Source organism: Labrus mixtus, chromosome 2 (genome assembly GCF_963584025.1).
Source record: "Labrus mixtus chromosome 2, fLabMix1.1, whole genome shotgun sequence".
Classification (NCBI taxonomy): Eukaryota; Metazoa; Chordata; class Actinopteri; order Labriformes; family Labridae; genus Labrus; species Labrus mixtus.
In genome coordinates, this window is record NC_083613.1 from 25,336,421 (window position 1) to 25,355,868 (window position 19,448).

A 19,448-nucleotide genomic window follows, 5' to 3' on the forward strand; every position below is an offset into this window, starting at 1 on the left:
ACCTAAGGTTGAGGAGAGGGAAAAGTCGACCTGCTCTGCAAGATTGGAACTGGACAAATTCAAAAGAATCTGGGAGAAAGATTTTCTTTTCCTTTAAACTGTTTGATTAGGGAGTGCAGGGACTTAATTCTATATGTAGAAGATATGGGGAAAATAGAGGAGGGAAGTTTTGATACACAGATTAAATCATGCGAACAGTGACGCAGACGTGTCAACTTATTAGTCATATTTGATTTGCATTCTCTTTATTTTTTTGTCAAAAAAAAAAAAAAAAAGAGTGGGGCAGCTGTGTGAGATGTTGTGGTGTCTGACAATTGTCTGCTGACATCCCAATGAAAAGAATACTAATAAAGTGTTCATGAGTTATTATTATGACATAAAGATGACTCACGATGATTCAAGGTTTGTAAAGATTCGGGTTCCTTTTGCCAAAAAGAAGGTCATGATCACTGCTTGTCACCTTTTCTATCAAGGTCAGTTTGATGTTTTTTTTCTCTTTGTATATTTTGACTCTCTAACCTCATTCGCAGAACACTGAAAATCTGTTAAATAAACAACACGGACAGATTCAGCTGAGTGTATCACTTCCCCTGCGCTCTATTTACAGATCGGCTTTACGAAGCAGATCTTTAGGAAATAAACATTCTGTTCTCATAGCAAGACGCTCACATATCTCACAGAAACGTATGTAAACAAAGAATCTTGTCTAGTCACCTTCCACCCGCGGGTGTTTTTAGTTCAATCGACCCATTTCAGCATTCTACTCACTCTCTCTCTCTCTCTCTCTCTCTCGTGCAGCTCTAAGTAGAGCCACCTACTCACTTCTTCTCAGCTTTTTTGTTCCCATATGCATTTCTGTAATGTGAAGTTGTGCAGTGCCACAAGCACGAACAGGGAGTCAAACCATCTCCTTTTGAAATAACTCCAGTCGTTGGAAGGAGCTGTGTCTGTGGCCATTCACCTCGGGATAGATTGACTCCGCTGACTGAATTTAGATGAGTTTGACGCTGGAGAGAGAAAAAAAAAAAAAAAAAAAAACCCTTAACCTCTCTTGTCTTCTGCTTCAGTGTGAGCGGGAAAAAACCTTCTCTCCTGCTACTTCTCGATATTTCTCATTCAACGGCAATACACTGTCAAAGACGCCAAGACAGGCTACTTCAGAGAAACAGATGAGCAGCTTCAGCGGGGGAACGGAAGCTTAAGGGGCTGTAGTATGTCTAAAGTATACATGATTGGAAATACAGAGCGTATTGTGTGATTTTCAGCTGCCAGGCTCTGAACGGTACGCATCTAATCAAGCGCACTGACCTTTTCGCCAGCATCATAAAATATTCATTGCTGCTGAACACATTACGGGATACATACCGTATTCCCATACATTCTTTATGAGGAATAATCACTTTCTGTGTAGAACCATGAAAAATGCTAAATTATACCTGGTATCATGACTTTAAATCCAATTCCCCTCTTTCAATAGCCCCCCTCCCTTTTTTTCCTTGAGTCTCTCGCACACACACAAGAGGTAGATAATGATAAATCCCCTTCTCATCTTTAAGTGCAGATGAGTTTTTTTACCCACTGTTCTTCTGTATATACCTGACAACTGTGTGTGCTGTCTGCTGGGATCTATCACAGAAGGCCACATCCAGACTATCTGCAAAAAACAGCATGTGGAAGTATGCTGCAGTTAATTTGCAATGTGGGTGTGTAATTCCTGCTGCTTCTGTTTATGCTGACAGCTTGATCGCACATGTCTGGCAGAGACACAAACATATCGTAGCAGTTGGTGAGAGGCTTGAGCTCTTTTTATGATAGTTAAGCATCCGATGATTTAGTAGGTTTTTTATTAAGTCACGGAATCTTTCTACACTCCTGCACTTTCCAGCTCAAGATTTCAGAAGATGACTTTTGCCAGTCCAGAAATATCACCCAAACATCTGTTTTAATCTCACATGAGATGTCTTTAAAAAGGCCTTAAAAAAAATGATGAAATAGTTTTCTCAGCAGCGTCATGACAAAGCCAGGAGCCACACCGCTGATGTTGTGCTCCTCACAGTCTTAATTATGCGCCACTTCTTCCAGCTGGCCCGCGTCCACGTCCAGTCCGCTCCTCGCCTGCGGCGGCCTTCCCACCAGCATGTTGTTCTTTGGTGAACAGCTCTCAGGTTCCATAGTCATCACCCGCACCGAGTACCCATGAGCCTCTGCTGCCAAAGAGCGGTCCAGGTCTACCAGGCCCATGCACTGTTTACCTGGAGGGGTCCAGAGAGAAGAGAGAAAAAAAAAGATTTGGTATTCCAAAGGCGAAGAGGGAATAAACTCTTTTAAGCATCTACTGAAGAACAGAAAAAAAACAACTACTGATAATGATTACATTATAATATTATGAGTGAAGCCTTGTCACTAATGTTCCTGTAAGTCGATGCAATCCTGATTTATTAGAGTAGTAATATTGTGTAGAAGAAGAAGAAGAAAGAAGAAGATATGTTTTATTAATCCCACGAGGGGAAATTACTTTTACACGCTACACACACACACACATACATACACAAACATGATCCTATGGACACGCACTAATGGAGAGATGTCAGAGTGAGGGCCTGCACATAAAGGGGCGCCTGGGCAGTTTGGGGTTTAGTGCCTTTGCTCAAGGACACCTCGGCTGAGGAAGTGACCTGGCACCTCTCCAGCTACCGGGCCAATGTCCAGACTTGGTCTGCACCGGGGACTCGAAAAGACCACCCAGCGATTGAATTAAGTCCCTACAGACTGAGCTAACTCCAGATTAATAAAACATAAATCATACATAATGTGTAATCCTTTTTAACCTATTACAATATATAACAACATAGCTAACATGTTGAGCAGGGATGTTACAAGAAGAGACAGTAATAGAAAATAAATCCATTTTAAAGTAGAATTATGGAACAGAAAAGAGTGAAATACAGACAGAAATGTTTATATACACAGTGTAATCAATAACATCAATCATACAAATTATAGAAATAACTGTCAGATATGGAAAAAAATGACACAAATGAAAAACACCTGAATGAGTGGAGATTTGTTCCGTCTGTATGATCCCAGCATGCTACTTCACTGCCTAAATTCACAACAGGAACAGTTGAGTTTTGGATTTCAAATGACAGGGGAAGAGCTCATGATGACTTTGTCTTTTAAGGGAACATTTCCATATTTTTCCCCCCACAATGACAACATTCCCACCTATAGGGCATGAAGGTCAGTGAATGGAATAAAAATGAAGTGAAGCATACAGTATGACCTTTGCACAGTTGCCACATCTGAACCCAGAGAAACAATCTGTATTGAAGCTGTTGTCTGGCTGTTCATGCGTTTACTGTGAATTTGGATTTTCTGGTGGGGATAACTGCCGGTGTTTGGCAGGTCGGGCGAGCTTTGCGTCACTACGTTGGAATGACTTCATAATGTTATTCTTCTTGTTGTAGTGCGAGGTCTTTTAACTGTTTAAGTATGTGCTGTCTTTGGATGTAAATGTATAAGCTATGTTGATGAGGATGGTTCTCTTATGGAAGCTCAAGGTAAGGACTGACTGTCTTAATGAAATCATTTATTGGTTGTTTGCATCTGAAGTACAGACACTCTTTTCTGTTTCAAGTTTGGTGAAGTAAGTAAGACCAAACTATAAATGCTGTTATAGAGGTTTTTAATCACAGATAATGAGTCTGTGGTGGCTTCAAACAGGAAGTAAAATGAACATTACTTTGGATATATATGATATTTATTTGAGTAACTAAAGACCATTAAACACATTAGGTTTACAGAGGCTGAATTATGATCCTTTTATGTGGGAGAATGAAAACATTAAGAGCAATAAGGAAATGATGCCTAATGGTAAGATCTTATTATGCAATATATGTACGACGTGTACCTTTCTGTTGACTTTTTTCATCAATAGATGAAGGTTGAATTTTTTAACCTTACGCTATTTTAATTGATAGAAAAACTGAGAGAAAATGAACTACATTACAGTATACTGAACTGGAAGCTGCACATTCACAAGATGACTTCACAGTCTGTGTATCCTGCTGAAAAGGCGAAAGTGTCAATAACAACACGTAGCTGTAATCATCTGCTGGCTTGTGTTTAAAGAAAATATTCAGGAAGAAACACAAATCTTTATGTTTTCTGTGTAGTTCCAGCTTATATGATTCAATAACCAGTGGTTATGTGATTATGGCTGTTTGGAGATACACTTTCAGAAGTGACCTTGTTTGTGCTTGTACTCTAAATGGTTCAAAGACAGCGTACCATTTACTTTAGGTATGTCTGAATAGGCGTTTTTGGAACATTTTACAGGATCTCCAATAACATAGCAATAAGCAACAGAAGCTTAATGGTAAGATCTTATTTTACAATATTCACAATGTGCACTGTTTGCTTTTTCACTTTGATTCTATGCATTATGCATTTATTTCAGTTCTGCATTTCTTTGGACATTGCAGGTATTCCTGGGTACGTTGTAAAGTCTCTGTATGTTCACAGCATGTTTGTGTCTTTATCATACAAAGCTGCTTATTCATGAGGCACCAGTAGCCTAGTGGTTAGTGCACGCGTGCCCCCTGAGAGGAGGATGTGGTCCTCCAAGGGGGCAGCACGGGTTTGAATCCCACCTGTGGCTTATTTCCCGTGTGTCGTCCCCCACTCTCTCTCTCTCTCCCCGATCTCAGACTCTATCTTGTCGTCTCTGTCAATAAAGTCAGAATTGGTACTTACTTGCTATTTAATTTTTTCGATATGGTTCCAGTAAAAATGAAACAATATCGCTACCTGTTTCGATACCACAGCAACATAAACAGAAGACCTAGGCACACAATATGGAGTAATATCTTGTTTTTAGTTACAATGCAGACAAACTCCTGCACACTGTGTTAAGTGTAAAAAAAAAACCATCAGCAACATTCTGGTACTGAAACTTTGAGAGCATATTTGTACAGTTTAGAAGGTGCTCTCTCTGTTTTGCTTGCGGCAGCTTTAGCTTAACATGAGTCCTGAAGATCTCTACTGTTCGCTATATTCAGTACTTTTCAAAACAACCAATCATTACAATGAGGGAGGTCATGCCGTTTTAAAACAAGCAGTATCGAAAAGTTTAGTTGTATCGTCAATTTGGAAACCTTATCACCTAAACCCTTGATGTTCTTTAGAGACAGATTTAAAATGTAATACGCGGTTAGTCAGTTAGGCAGCAGGTGGCAGATACAGTAATGGCAATCTTTGCTCTGCCATGCTGCCTGCTCGGTCACGGTGACACCGGCAGGCTCCAGAGAGCTGAGATCCAACATGGTTAGAAAATGTTAGAGGGAGAGGTTGAGCCCTGTTAACTGATACCGAGCGGAAACCTGTGTGACAGGTGTTGTCAGGTACATATGAAAGGGCCTCAGACTGACGAGGCATCGGGGAGACTGCTCAGACTCGGAGGGGAGCTTTGATAAGTTGGAGAGCTATCAGGGTGAAGAGAGTCTTCGTCGTAATGAAACAGTAAAGTGAAGCGTGAGCGCAGGCCTGGAGGTAAGAGTCTGACAAAACACTTCCTCTGAATCTGACAACCTCGAGCTGGCAGCTGTTCGCCGCAGCTGTTTGGTCACACTGAAGGAATGCTTAGCGCTGACATTTGTCACATTTCTTCAAAGTCGTGAACTTTGAAAAATAAAAGCAGTGGAGTCGCATCACATTTTTTTTTTTGAAAATTGAAGAAAACACATCATAGGCATATATTAAGATTGTTGAGGGTTGAATAAAAGAATAATACTACCCGAGTCAAACTCCAGCCTTGACTCAGGGTTTGCAAGGTCAGGAGCAGGGATGGGACAATAATTTGAGACAGAAATAAATCGTCACCCTGAGTCATGTGATACAATTATCGAAATTACGAATGCCAATTATCTATAGTTTAGTAAAAACGCTTATGACATGAATGAGGGTAAAATGGACAATCATTTACTCGCCAAAGAAGAAGCTGACAGCAGGATAAGAGAAGAAGACGACAGCTTGATAGTGCTGGACAGTGGTGAAAAGAAGCTGGAGGATGAAGGGCAAAAGAGGTGAAACCGACTGAGGAACACATTAATCCTGCACTTGACCTTTTAAAGGAGAATTTCATATTCTTCAGTTAACCGGACATTGTGATGTATCATTGGATGCGTTGCAATATAAAAATGATGACAGAATCTCTGTATAATGAGGATATCTTCATCATCGGCTAGAAGCAGATATCGTATCTAATCGCATCATGATGAGTTAACCTTGATTACCACTCCCAAGCCAGGAATCATACTTGAACATACGTATGCATAAACAAACACATTTAGCATTAAATGTACATCAAAACGTGTTTATAATCAGTTCTGTAACATTTGTACACCTTACCTATGAGTCTCCTGTCAGGAGGGAGCTGGACAGCAGTCTGGTCTGCAAAGCGACAGAGGATCATGTGTTCCTGAAACAAGAACAGAAACTCTTTACTACAGGTGTGAACAACATTAACAAAACATTTTCTGGTTTTATTATGTGAAGTCTAAAAAAAACACATGTTTGTTTGGCCCTTCAACGGATCACTGTCCACATGATTCAACACCAAAAGAATTCCACAGTATGTCTCTTTACGAGGAGACGTTTAGTGGATCTAACACCATTATGTCTGTGCATCATATTCACAGGCACTAGTCTGGTAACACCTCTATCCAGGAACTTGAAACAATCACTATTTGATGTTGATTTTAGCGACAATGGTGGCATTAAAGCTATGGGGAAGCTGTGTCAGTTTGTCTACCACTTTTGTTCAGACTGAAAGATCTCAACAGCTGTGGAGATCCATGTTCCACACATGACAAACTCGACAGACTTCTGTGATCCCTTATCCTTTCAATCTCCCACGAAAAGACGTAAGAACACGGAAAACCATTTGATGAATGATCTAATACTCACAAAGACTAATGCTCTAATCTTCTGTCCTCTGTTGCTTTTATAGTTAGATTTAACCATCAGTCTTCTTTTATTCGTCATTTAGTCTTTAGTGCCTGCGATGCGATGTTGTCTCCGTCGTCTTCTTTATTTTTGTATCGTTGTCATCATCTTGTTGACTTTTTGTCTATTATTTAATTTCCTTTAATGGTATTGCTTTATAGACTCTAACTGCCTTTGAGGCCCGTCTGTTGCATCTCCTTTATTCCTGTTACTTATAATATCTTTGTAGACTTCTCTCTGTTTAGTCTGACTGTTGATGTTTATTCTGTTATTGTCCTGAGTTCATTCATGTCTTTGCTCTGTCTGTCAAAACACTTTGTGAACATCTGTTTTTAAAGGTGCTTTATAAATAAAGTTCTTACTATTTAATTTGCTACTTTGCTGAACCTTTAGCTACCCACCTAGCACTAAAGGCAAACGTTTCTGTATGTGATAGACTCTGTGATGACATTCTGATAAGTTTAGTCCTGAGAAGAAATAACTGGAAAGCTAACAGGCTAAAATAAGATGGTAAACGGTCTAACTATTACCTATGTTTAACATAAGCATGGTGAGCATGATAGCATGTTGCTACATAAACGTTTTAGTGTAAGTGGACTGAATAGCAGTGCTTGATAAGATTTGATGTCTCTGCATTGTGTCCGTCATTTATAGACCAGTTTACAGACTGTAGGACTAGTTGACCAGACGTAAAACAAGAAATTAAAAACAGAAAGAGAAACATTTTTTTTTATCTGCATGAAAGGCCTCGAACCAACCGATTTTTTTTCAACACATAAAATCACCCCTATGTGTTTTAAAGGGCCAGCTGAACCCTGGTGATTATTTTCCAACCGAAGGGCAAAGGAGGTTTCCTCTTCTGTTTTCCCTTGCTTAGGTTCACTGAACAAGTGAATCAGGTCAGGAGTTGCTAATCTTTTACCTGCCTCTTGCTTTAATTGACTCCATCCCTCACTGCCCTGAACACAAGGCCGTGGAGCAGGTGCTAAAAGTTAGCGCTGAGCACCAATATCTCACACCATTAGGCCTTTACTTCCGCAATGCACCATTTGTTAGTGTACTGCCATTCTGTTTAACTACTTCAGTTCAGGAAGGACAACTACGATCCTGCTATAAAACAAATGCAATGCAGCTTTGATTTCTGCAAGTGTCAGCGTGGAGTTAAGGAGCGGAGACACAAGAAGAAGAAGTAGGGCTCTGAAGACTGAGTCCAAATGAAAAGGAAATACCAAACATGGCTGTTGAAAGAAAAACAATAGGGAGAGATTTTGGCTCAAGGTCAAGTGGCAGATAATGTGTCTGCTGGTTTAGAATATAGATGTATCCTGCTGTGTGGCTACTCTTTATTTCCACACAGTAAACATGACAGTTACATTTTTCTCCTCTCACTGGGCTTCCAGGTAAAAGGTGGAAAAGCACAACTCACTTCAGAAAAATGGCACATTTGCCCACCGTCTTGTAAATAATATATCATTTTCTCTGGTCTTGAGCTGTAAAAAGTCTGTTTCTCCTTGTGTGCACAAAAGAAAATATTTTAGAGGTGGTCCGATGTTGTGACATGTCAACTCTCGAGGTTGCCATGGCTAAGACCTGCAGCAGCTTTTTTTGCACAGATTCTCCCGAGGGGCAGTGACAGGTCCCATACATCATCATGGGAAGGGCCCTCTCAGAGTACAGTGCTGGGTCTGTGCTGAGCGATAAGGGGGGGGGGGGGGGGGACTGGAGGGAGTGAGCCTCACTCTCCAAACTGCCTGGGGAATCAAGACGGTGATGAGAGCCAAGAGATCTCATTAGTTTTATTTCTCCGTGCCATCAGATAAATGAAAAATAAACAAGAAAGCAATATACTGTGAAAAAAAGAGCCAAGAACGAGTAAGCATGCCAATCAAATTAAATTAAAGTATGATCATATTGAGTCTTGTTATAACAAGATGGGATTCAATCTTCAAGTGGAGATATGTGTCACAGAAACAATACACGACATAAGATAAGTTATAACTGACTTTTAACACATATTTAGTCAACCTATTAAGATAATGCTCGCTTGTTCATATCACAATGTGTAATCAGCCGGAAGAATAAAAGAGGATATAAAATGGTAAATGGAGCTTGTTTTCTAGTGTTCTGAATACTCACAGTGCTTTTTACACCCCAGGTCACACCTACCCATTCACTCACTGATTCAAATTCAAAAAACTTTATTTTTCCCCAGGAGGAAATTCAAAACAAAGATGGCAGAGTTACAGGTAGCAATGTAAAGAAACTATCCGACGTAAACTAATCCCATTCACACACAGCCGAAGAAGCAGTGGGAGCATCTTGGGGTAAAGTGTTTGGCCCAAGGACGTATTGGATATGTGAGCTGCAGGAGCTGAGGAGGAGCTGGGGATCGAACCCCCTACCTTCCAGTTGAGAGATGACCAACTCTACCAACTGAGCCACAGCGGCCCCAATGTTCAATCTCACATAAGACCTAAGACATAATAAAAAACGGTCTTTAAAATGATATCAATTAAACAGAAAGGAGGAAAACACAGCCAACAGACACCCACCATCGAGCCCGGTAAAGCATCGGATCTCCTGACGCCTCAGATCCCCAATGAGGAGCTTTGCTTAGCAAAGTCAACGCCCCGGCAGACAATGGATGGATCGATGGATTATTGGTGCAAACCAACCCAGGTGTGACCCTGCTTCACAATTTGTAACTTTTTTTTGTCTGACAATTGTCTACTCTACACGTCTCCAGATTTCTTTGATGTTGGTGCTGACAACTGTGGCGTGGACAAAGCTCTTCAACCTTTCACTGGGTCACTGCACTCCGGTAAGGGTTTGTGAAACAATAACTTTGAAAGTAAACGCTTCTGATTCTAGTGCACGTTCTGTTAACGCAGCAGCTGCATAATTAAGACGGAAAAAAAACGGGAAGAAGAAAATGTCTTGACGATTCTAGGTAATAGATTACATGAGCTTTTCATGAACATGATGTTGGAAAATAAGCCATGAAACGCAAAGACACGTTTCTATGTGCACAATTAGAAGTTCACTGAGGCGGAAAAACAACTCAGTCAAATATCTGAGTTGTTGCATTTTTGTATTCATTGGCTTGATTTTTGCCTGAAAACAAATAAATAATGAATGCATAGGAAATATTTAATAACATTTAGAAACATACCTTATAAGACAGCGTCTCTTGGAACCTTTTGCTGTAAAAACAACAAAAAAAAGATGATATTTAGATGTTAGCTTCAGACATTCAGATGTCTTCTTCACTTATATAAACTACACTTTTAATGAATACATTTACTTGCTCAGATCTGGGGCAGAGGTTTACATTTTCTTGGGAAAACCACTAAACAAATAAGGTCCAAGGTCCCCTTGGAACATAAAGAAAATCTATAGCTCGTCCAAAAAAAACAAACATGCATTATCTGTAAGATAAACTGGGATGTGGGAAAGAAGTATGTTTGTTGTTGTAAAACATCATCCGATTGACTGAATCTAATTAAAAATCAACACACACAGAAGGTCAGGGCGACGGGGGCCGCTCAGGTCACATGGAGAGAAGTCAGAAGTTTAACGCACACAAAACTGTTAACAACCCAAATCCAAATGGACAGTTGGGTTTCACAGCTCATAAAAAACAGCTGTGAACTGCCTGGAATGTCTGCACCTGCACAATCTCCACACGAGTACCTGGAACATGACCGGAGGGGAAAACACTTAAAGTGTAGCAGCTTTAAGATTAACACAGTCAGGTGTGAAGGCCCCCTCACATATTCTGTCCCACTGCCCGCAAGAAGCTCCTTGTTGTGTATTACTACTGCAATGTTGTTGTTTTGTGTTATTCTTTAATATTTCATCAGGAGTCAGGAGAGGGGAAGTGTCAAGTTTGCAGAAGTGAGGAGAGCGAACGCGGCCATGAATATTTCATAGTGTACATTGAGAGACATCCCAAAGGAACCATTTCAGTGCCTTTTTTTGACCCGCCTCACTAATTTGTAAGCGGTTGTCCCTTAGAGTCACACATAAGCACACTTACTGAACAGAGTACCACATTTTAAAAACTGCTTACATCAGTGTGCAGTTCAGTTTAAGTCTTAAGACACATTGGTAACTTTAGAGAAATTAACCTCAAAATAAGTTAAACTGACAACAAGTCTAGAAAAGCTTCCTTGTGCAGCTGATTGGGCAATTACAAACAATACGCAACTCATGAAACACTGCTACCGTATGCCAGTTCTGTGAGTGACTGATGAATAGCTTATCGTTTCTATCACACTGGCAGGTACCACTTTCAAGCCTGCATACTGTACCACCTGTGTTTTCCACTCCTCTGAACAAATTGACTAAATCTCATCCGGCTGTTGTGGTTGTTTAAGAGTCTCAGAATCCACCAACAATCATCTGACGACGTTATGGCCATCTGTTTCTGGGCTTCCAGTGCAGCCATTTGAACGGGACAGAGTACGTCCGGTTCTTCTTATTCCGTGCACTCATGAATTATAGTGCGACGAGCAACATGACAATCATGTCAGTGATTAGAGACTATTTGAAATCGAGTGAATTATAAGCTCCACTTATTAGCAGATATCTGTTTAAAGACATGAGTAAAAGCTAAAATCATAAGACGACTAAAGACATGCTGCATTACCAAGGTTTTTGCTTTCCACTCGGACAGTTTTCTTTGACATTATTAATGCTCACTGGAGCTTCCTGGACAATACTCTCTGTTCTATCAATGGAAACTTTTGTACCAAAACTCTGCACAGGTGTTGAAAATTGTGGTATGAGAAGGCACTTTCACCTTTCCCTGGGTCGTAAAAGAATGACTTTAACACTGGAATGCAACGCTTGTTTTACGGTCGATTCTAAGTGCTTTACTTCTTTGACAACTGGTATGTTCCTTCAGTAGGACAGTTCCTCACTGGCATACCCTAACCCTAACGCTGCAGTTCTGTGCTAGATGTTGACATTATGTGACTGTTGTTGCACAAGAAGGAGGCCACTGCCGCTCCAAGGGAACCTCTAAGTTTATTTGAACAGATTTTTTAAAAACTTTTGTCACGATTGGATTGTTCTAATAGATATAGAAAGACATTCTACAGCCCTTTTCAGACTGCGTTTCGCAAAAAGTGCTGTCACTTAAGCTCAGCCTTCATTACGTCTTTGTACATTCATATTGATTCTGTGACGGCGATATATGTTGCGCTGCTCCACTGGCTAAGCTGATCTCTCACCTCTGTAACGCCTCTTCTACTGCCTCTGAATACGATACAAAGGGGAGATCACTTCATTCCCCCCATTACACCCCCGCGACATTCATATTGAAGGCGAAACGTCCCAGGGAGGTAAATATCACGCCTTGAAACGGCAGTCTGAATAAGGCTTTTGACTCCCTAATTACACGTAAAATAAATGGATTCTTTTATATTTCAATCCTAAAACTGAAACTGACATCTAAAATTAAGAATGAAAAGGTGGAGGGAGAGATGAGCAGAGAGGAGAAATGAAGAGCGAGCTGGAGGAAGATTATCTTCAGGTGAGCTGTAATCTGAAAGGTGTGCTCTGAAACCTGATCACTGGATTGAAAAAATAATTATCACACAAGACACGATACAGCATTTTACGGTTAGCTCCACATTTTTGTAAAGTTTAGTATTTAAAAAAAAACCTGTCACATCACATCCCCTGTCATAGTTTCTTTATTATTCTTAAGACAATATATTTAGCAATAGGGTCAACATGTTTTTCTAATTTTTCATCTTCCGCTGTCTATTTCTTCCCATCTCTCTTTTCACTACTTATAAGACGTAACTTGATAAAGTAATTCCACCAATAGAAGAGCGTCTTTTCTGTTCCTCAAACAGGATTTGGAGGATTAAGATATTCCACTCTCCGAAGATAACCTCTACATAAAGAGCCCTTCTCTCTGTTGCTGATAGAGCTGGGATATGATCGTAAAGGTAAGGGGGGCCGGATCCTGTTGTGAAGGCGCTGTTGCCTCATACCGACAGTGGTGATGATCAGAAACAGGAGGAAACAGATTGTGTGCCAAATGGAGACAACAAAATGATGGCTGAGAGGCCCAAAAGATTGAATTACTTAAGAGGGAATGTAAGGCTACAGGGAAGCTCCTCTGCTAGCAGGGGCCGAACAAAAAAAACAACAAAGTCAGAAACAACTTTTTCAGAAAGCAGGAACCCTGAGCAGTGACATTGGACTGAGCAGAGCAGGGTACAAACCTCTTGGGGAAGGTGAACTTGATTGCGTTCTGGATAAAGCCATAGCAACAAGGACTGATGACAAAGGCGGCTCCTGCCTGGATGCAATGCTCCGCCACCATATCTGTGGCTACGCCGCATGCATGAAGGGCTACCTGTTGTGAAATGGACAAAGAAAACGAGTTACTTTTTCCAATAAAATCTAACTTTTTTTTTTTTTTATTAAAAACCTGTCTTCACCCAAGGGCAAGTCCAAAACTCAGACAACTCCATAATGTGCACTCAACCCAATTGATTAGCTCAGAATGGCTGCTGCTTTTAAATACATGTGAGCTCTCAAAGGTGCAGCCTTGTGGAAGAAGAGCAAACAAAATGTATTAGTTCTTCAGGAGTGGAGGCACGACTGCGTCAGATTTCCCGTTGAGTGAGTAAACTGTGCGTGGTGATGAACACCTAGCAAAGCATTAGTAATGGTCGTGGTTATATACAAGACCGCAGAATGGGTCTAAAAAGAGCCGACATTATATACACTCTGTATTCAAGCCAGCTGTTACTGAAAAAGAAAAAATAATTGCATTGTCTCCTGAAAGGAAATGAGTTTAATAACCAAAGTACAGTGGTGGAATAGATGATTTCCTCTGAAGCGTGCATCAGCTAAACACATTCTCTGCTAATGGTCCAAATAAAAAAGTATCATCAACAGTCTGATGTGACAATAGCTATTCAGGCCCCCCCCGCCGCCCCCCCCCCACAGTCTAACTCCTCCAACTTCTATTCTTGTCTTCCAAGCGGTTGTCACTTGGCGTCAGTGAGTCGGGAGTCTTTCGGCGTGTTGCCTTGACAGCGGTGCCACAGAGCAGGAGCTCAGAGGCGGTCAGGACGGGGCCGTGCCAAGATCGGCTGCAGCTCCAAAGACGGGGGAATTTACAGAAACGCTAAACGTGGCTGAATTCACTCACAAAGTCACTGAAACGTTTTTTTTACAGCCAATTCCATAGTCATGTTTGGACTTTTTTTTTTTTTTTTCCATATTGCATGAAGTCAAAATGCTGTCTTCACTGAATATTCATCAGCACAGAATTATTTATTCCAGCTTTGCGAGATGTGCTTTGATTCAAACAGGAAGTTAAACAATGCAGCTCTTCAGATGAAAAAAAAAAAACCCAAAAAACAATCAGCAAGAGAAAATTGGGGAATTAACATCAATTACCTGCACGGCCTTGCATCTCTTTGACACCTTGTTTTTTATCCTGCATTTATTCCTTCTTTCAGGGGGAAAGCCTCACTTATCGTCTTTCCTCTGCAGCATGTTTCAGACTGCTGATTAGGAGGCGGAGTTCCCATCAAAGATTGCATGATGTTACAACCCCCGTATCTGAGGCAAATATAATTAACAAAGTAACACTATCACTCTTGCCCTGCTTCGTAATGATCACATTAGTCAAGCCGTTGTAAATCTTAATTACATTTTATAACCTTTAGCCTTGATTTAACACAAACACAAATTGTGTCAAGCAAAGAGAATGCACACAAGTACAATGAAACACATCCTACATTGTTTTAATAACTAACTTCCCCTTTGATTTAGAAAACGTCTTTGTTTTAACATCGGCTTTGTTTGTTTAAAGGTAGAGTCAGTAGAGATGTTTCGTCGCAGCTTGAAAACACAACGTTCACATTGGGCTCCTCCTCCTGGGCGCATCGCCATCAGAAGACCACGCCCACTGCAGGGTTAGCGTGTCCGTCAACTGCTTTCACCTACACTGTGAGCTACTTGAGAGTATTACATTTGCTGTAAGGGAAGAGCTGATCATTTAGCAAGCTAGCTGCTGCTAACTGCTGATGTTTGGCACCTGCCTGTCCAGCAGAAAGCAGGCCAACTCTGCGTCGCTCAATCAAAGTGCCCAATGAGGGTGAAAGCTGACCCGCAGTTCACCCTAGTTTTGGAACACGCTTTATCCACTTGGTGTTTCGCCTCACTTATGATTTCATTTTCTCTTCTTTGCCATGACGTCCGCATCAGCAACATTCGGCAGTTTGAACGGCGTCCAAACGCTGAATTGTTTCCACTCCAAAACACATCCACATGTTGTCATTGGCTGGGGGTAACACACTCCATGTCCAGAAACGTCCTGACTCAACCAAAACATCAAAAATACAGGCAAAGGAAAATGTCTCTGCAGGCACAGTCAGCAAGCACACACGTATGAAGCCCATAAGTGATTGAACTTTTCTATTCTGTTAGATTTACGTTGGGACTCTGCATGCCTTCGTTGGAGAGACAGAACAATGGACAGAGGCGGAAATCCGGGAGAGAGTGGGGAAACGACATGCAGGAAAGAAGACCAAAACCCCGGGAGACCCGCCCGAGGACGACAGCCTCTGCACATGGGGCGCACAAACCAACCAGCAGGCCGAGCGGCATAACTTTTCCAAGTCTGTTTTTTTTTTTTTTTTTTGTTCAGGAAAAAGCTCCTGACTCTGTTTTTGAGCAGTATTAATAACGGCAAGTCCCAGCCCCATGTTATCTAACATATCATGTAAAGTTAAAAAGAACATATTAAATACTGATTTCTAAACAGCTTCTGGTCTTACAGTTATTCACACATGCTCATCAAAGCATACATCTGCACACAAATATTGAAATGGTAGGAAAAAGAATGAATCAATATGCAACAAGCAAAGGGCTAGAAGACATTAACAAAGCCATTTGTCTTTATGAATCTGTCTTTCAGGGAGAGGAAAAATCTCTTTCAATCAGGATCTTTCTCCCAATAATCACATCACAGAAATAATGAGGTTTCATTTTTCACCGTTACTCAAGTAATTGCTTCCCTCTCCCGTCCTATCACGAGCTGAGTCAGAGCAAGTTCCTGCAAACGCTCCATTTAATCTACCTCACACCCGTCTGCAACTGTGTGTTTCAAGCATAGCAACAGCTTTTTTTTTTTTTTTTTTTTAAAGCTTTGGCGTCTTTTCTCTGCCGTGTTGGGAGCGTTAACTCTGTTATTTTGATTTGCACAGATTTCATTTTGATACCACCCTTTATATTGTCTTGCAGTTTCAGACAAACAGAGAAAACAATTAGGTTCAGCATCAGTAGGAATGTCATATCAGCAGAGTTTCATCAAGGTTGTGAGTCTATTGTATGTTTGCCTTTCTTGTTTCTTTGTTTATCCAGGTACAAGCCTGCTGATGTCTAATTGTGAGGGGAAACGTGTGATTACGTTCAATTTCCTCTCAAAGATGGACGGGATTTTGTATTTCATTTCAAACAAACACTCAAATCTAAACAAAAACAACTGTGAAACAAAAGCAAGGGTACAAATCCTTGAGATGGAGCATTGGAATCGCAGCTGATTAATCCTTATTGCATTTGATCAATACCCATTTTTAGAAAAGGCTTCAAACATCAACAGGAGTCACGATTTTTCCTTCACGCAAACTTGGAGAAGCTACGTAAAAGAATCAATCAGACCTTTAAGCACAACCAATAAAGTACGTGGATCCAATAAAATCCAAATCAACTTCAGGGTCAACAATTTATTCTGCCTTCGAGGTCTATTTGCTCGATGTTATCCGACAGGAGGAAGAATACAAAACTAAACAGTGTGTGAAGAGGTTCTGATGCCGATCTGAAATCTCGGACATGTGCAGTCAGGAAGAGCAGACACTGACTAAGAATAGGGGCAACTCAAGCTCAACTTAATGAACCTGATTTAATGACTAAAAATGGATGCATGTATTATATATAAGCTGGTTAACATCAGTGTGATGGTTAGCTCCTGCAGGTTCAAATATCTTTAATGCAGGAAAGATGGAAAGGCAAAGCAACAGCTGCATACATGTTGAGGTGTCTTAAAGTCAACAGTGCATAGAAAGAGAATCTTTAGCACCTGTTTCCTACTTTAATCTTTACATACAGTAAGTGTGCCATGTGAGAAAAATTCCATGTTCTGACTGGGCTACACATATATATACACACACACACACACACACACACACACACACACACACACACACATTATGTAGAAGAGATTCACTGGTGCTGTTTGTTTTCTTGCCAAGTGGAACAGGTCTCAGTGGAGTGATGCTGCTGGAACAATAGCTACAGCTAATTACAGCAGGTACATATAGATATATTTCTATCAGTCCCAGAGAGACTTGAAGTGAGGCTACTAGAGCAGAGGGCTGTTTCTGAAACTGGGCTGTGACACATATAAAGAAAGACAGATCTCCCCAACATTACTGACCTGAGACACACAAGTTACAATGTTTAAGAGTGATGATCATGAAGAGGGTGTGTTAGGAAACAAGCACTCACAGAGTCTACATAAGATAAGAGAGACAAAATGTGAGATATGAGAGATAGCTTTTTCAATTTTTTGATTCCCTGATTCAGAACAGTTAACCAAACAACTGATTTCTACTGCAGAATATTTCAGTTGATGATTTTCTACCAAAATCCCTGCTATCTTATTCTCACATATTTAAACATTATGCTCAGTTTTCAAGAATTGTGCTGTGAATTGACTCAAGAATTGTCCATAAATAGTTTAAACTGCTGATTAAATATACATTATATATACCTATATATACATTTTAAGCATAATCAAGAACTGATCTGAATCTGACTTTTGGCCCCTGGGAGAAACTTTTGATTTGTGTTGATTTTGGCGCCACATATGGAAAAAGCAGAGCCTCTTATCTTTTTGATGAAAATGTATGTAGTTGCTGCAGCGTGCTGAACTCAAGTAATCTGGCACCTACCTACCCCAATTTCAGTGTTTTTGATAACTAGCTAAAAACTCCTCACAGGAGCTTTAAGAATACGTTGCAAATGTATTTACTTTTGGCTCAAGTGAAGAGTGAGATTATTAAGAATGCTAGAAACACTCTACTCCCCTTTGAAAAACAAACAGAACAACTTTATTTTTGGTGATTATTTTTATTAATATCAGCACATATTTTGGGAAAGTAGAGGGTAACTAAGATGATCATGTGTTTGTTTTCTTACTTTTGTCCTGCCTCCATTCTTATTTTTGTGTAGTTATTCTGTCTTTTGTTGTTTTTAAGTGTTGTGAGATGAAATTGTAAAGTAATCTTCATCTTTGTCATTTCCGTCTGTGCTTCGTTGAAAAATACAATCAGGTGAGAGAAACATTTTTATATAATCCCAAACACCCGGTTTTGTGCGACACAGCCAGATTCACAGAGCACATAATGAAGCACATCTAAAGCCCTTTTTTGCCCTAGACTGATAGTAATTATCAGCTCAAGAAGTCAACAGCTCTGCAGATCAAGGTGGGCGTTCTAGGTCTAGCAAAGGTTTCCACTAACAGGTGGAGAGTGCTTTGCATTGCTGAATTGGATTTCTTTTTTTTTGTATTAAGGATAGAGGTTGAAAGCCAGTAAAACATTTATTGTAACTATACAGAGAGCTGTGTGGAATCAAACTCATTAACCGAGCAGGATGTTAAAGCCTTACAAACACAGTCGAGCAGAACTGCAGCTTTGGCAGAGATGTTGGTGTAAAAAAAAAAAGAAAAAAAAAAAAGTGTGATGTCTGAAGAAGTATAAGGGTCCCACGGCCAACTCGCCTGAATAAAACTGGAAATGGCTGGCAACCATTTCTTGCTGTTAAAGATTACACTTTCTTTTCAAAGATGACTTCGAAGCCTTTAGGAAAAGGAAACTCTTCAGATTTTACTCGTGAATATTTCTGAAAGCAAACCAAAAATCTCTTCAAGCAGAAGATTTTTGAAGTAGAAAAAAACAAAGACCTGCCAGCGTTGAATATCCCTCATTGAGGATACTTTCTAACCCTAGCATTGCCTTTGTCCTTCAGATTGGTGATGAACCTGCCTATTTAAAAAAAAAAGATAGTGCCAAAAACTACTCCACTCAAAATGTGTGGGGCACAAAAAGGTATCTGATCAAAAGCACTTCAGGAAATGAAAAGCCAAGTTAGCTGCGCAGACAGAAATAAACCTTGGCATTTAGAGTTTCCAGAAAAGATGAGGAAACTGAACAGAAAGTCTGTTAAAAACATTTCAATACTTTAAGAGGAGGAAATATGACGTTGATACAGTGCAGTGAATCTGTGAGTGTGGCAGATTGAGAAGTAATGTTTAGTTTATGCTTTGTTAATAAAAAAAAAAAGAATCATATTAAAATAATAATAAATCATTATTTGAATTTAAATGTTTCAAACAGGAAAGT

The 19,448-nt window shown here is 40.2% G+C and overlaps 1 protein-coding gene across 1 annotated transcript in view; it reads right to left on the reverse strand.

The window, feature by feature from the left end:
* Window positions 1–1,827: 1,827 nt before the first annotated feature.
* Window positions 1,828–19,448, reverse strand: part of gstcd (glutathione S-transferase, C-terminal domain containing) — a 52,004-nt gene continuing 34,383 nt past the window's right edge. The window contains exons 8-11 of the mRNA XM_061058504.1: window positions 13,248–13,381; window positions 10,178–10,208; window positions 6,409–6,478; window positions 1,828–2,252 (exon numbers count right to left, since the gene is read on the reverse strand). Of these exons, the coding sequence (XP_060914487.1) occupies window positions 2,059–2,252; window positions 6,409–6,478; window positions 10,178–10,208; window positions 13,248–13,381 (429 nt within the window). The 3' untranslated portion in view covers window positions 1,828–2,058. The remainder of the gene's footprint in view (window positions 2,253–6,408; window positions 6,479–10,177; window positions 10,209–13,247; window positions 13,382–19,448) is intronic.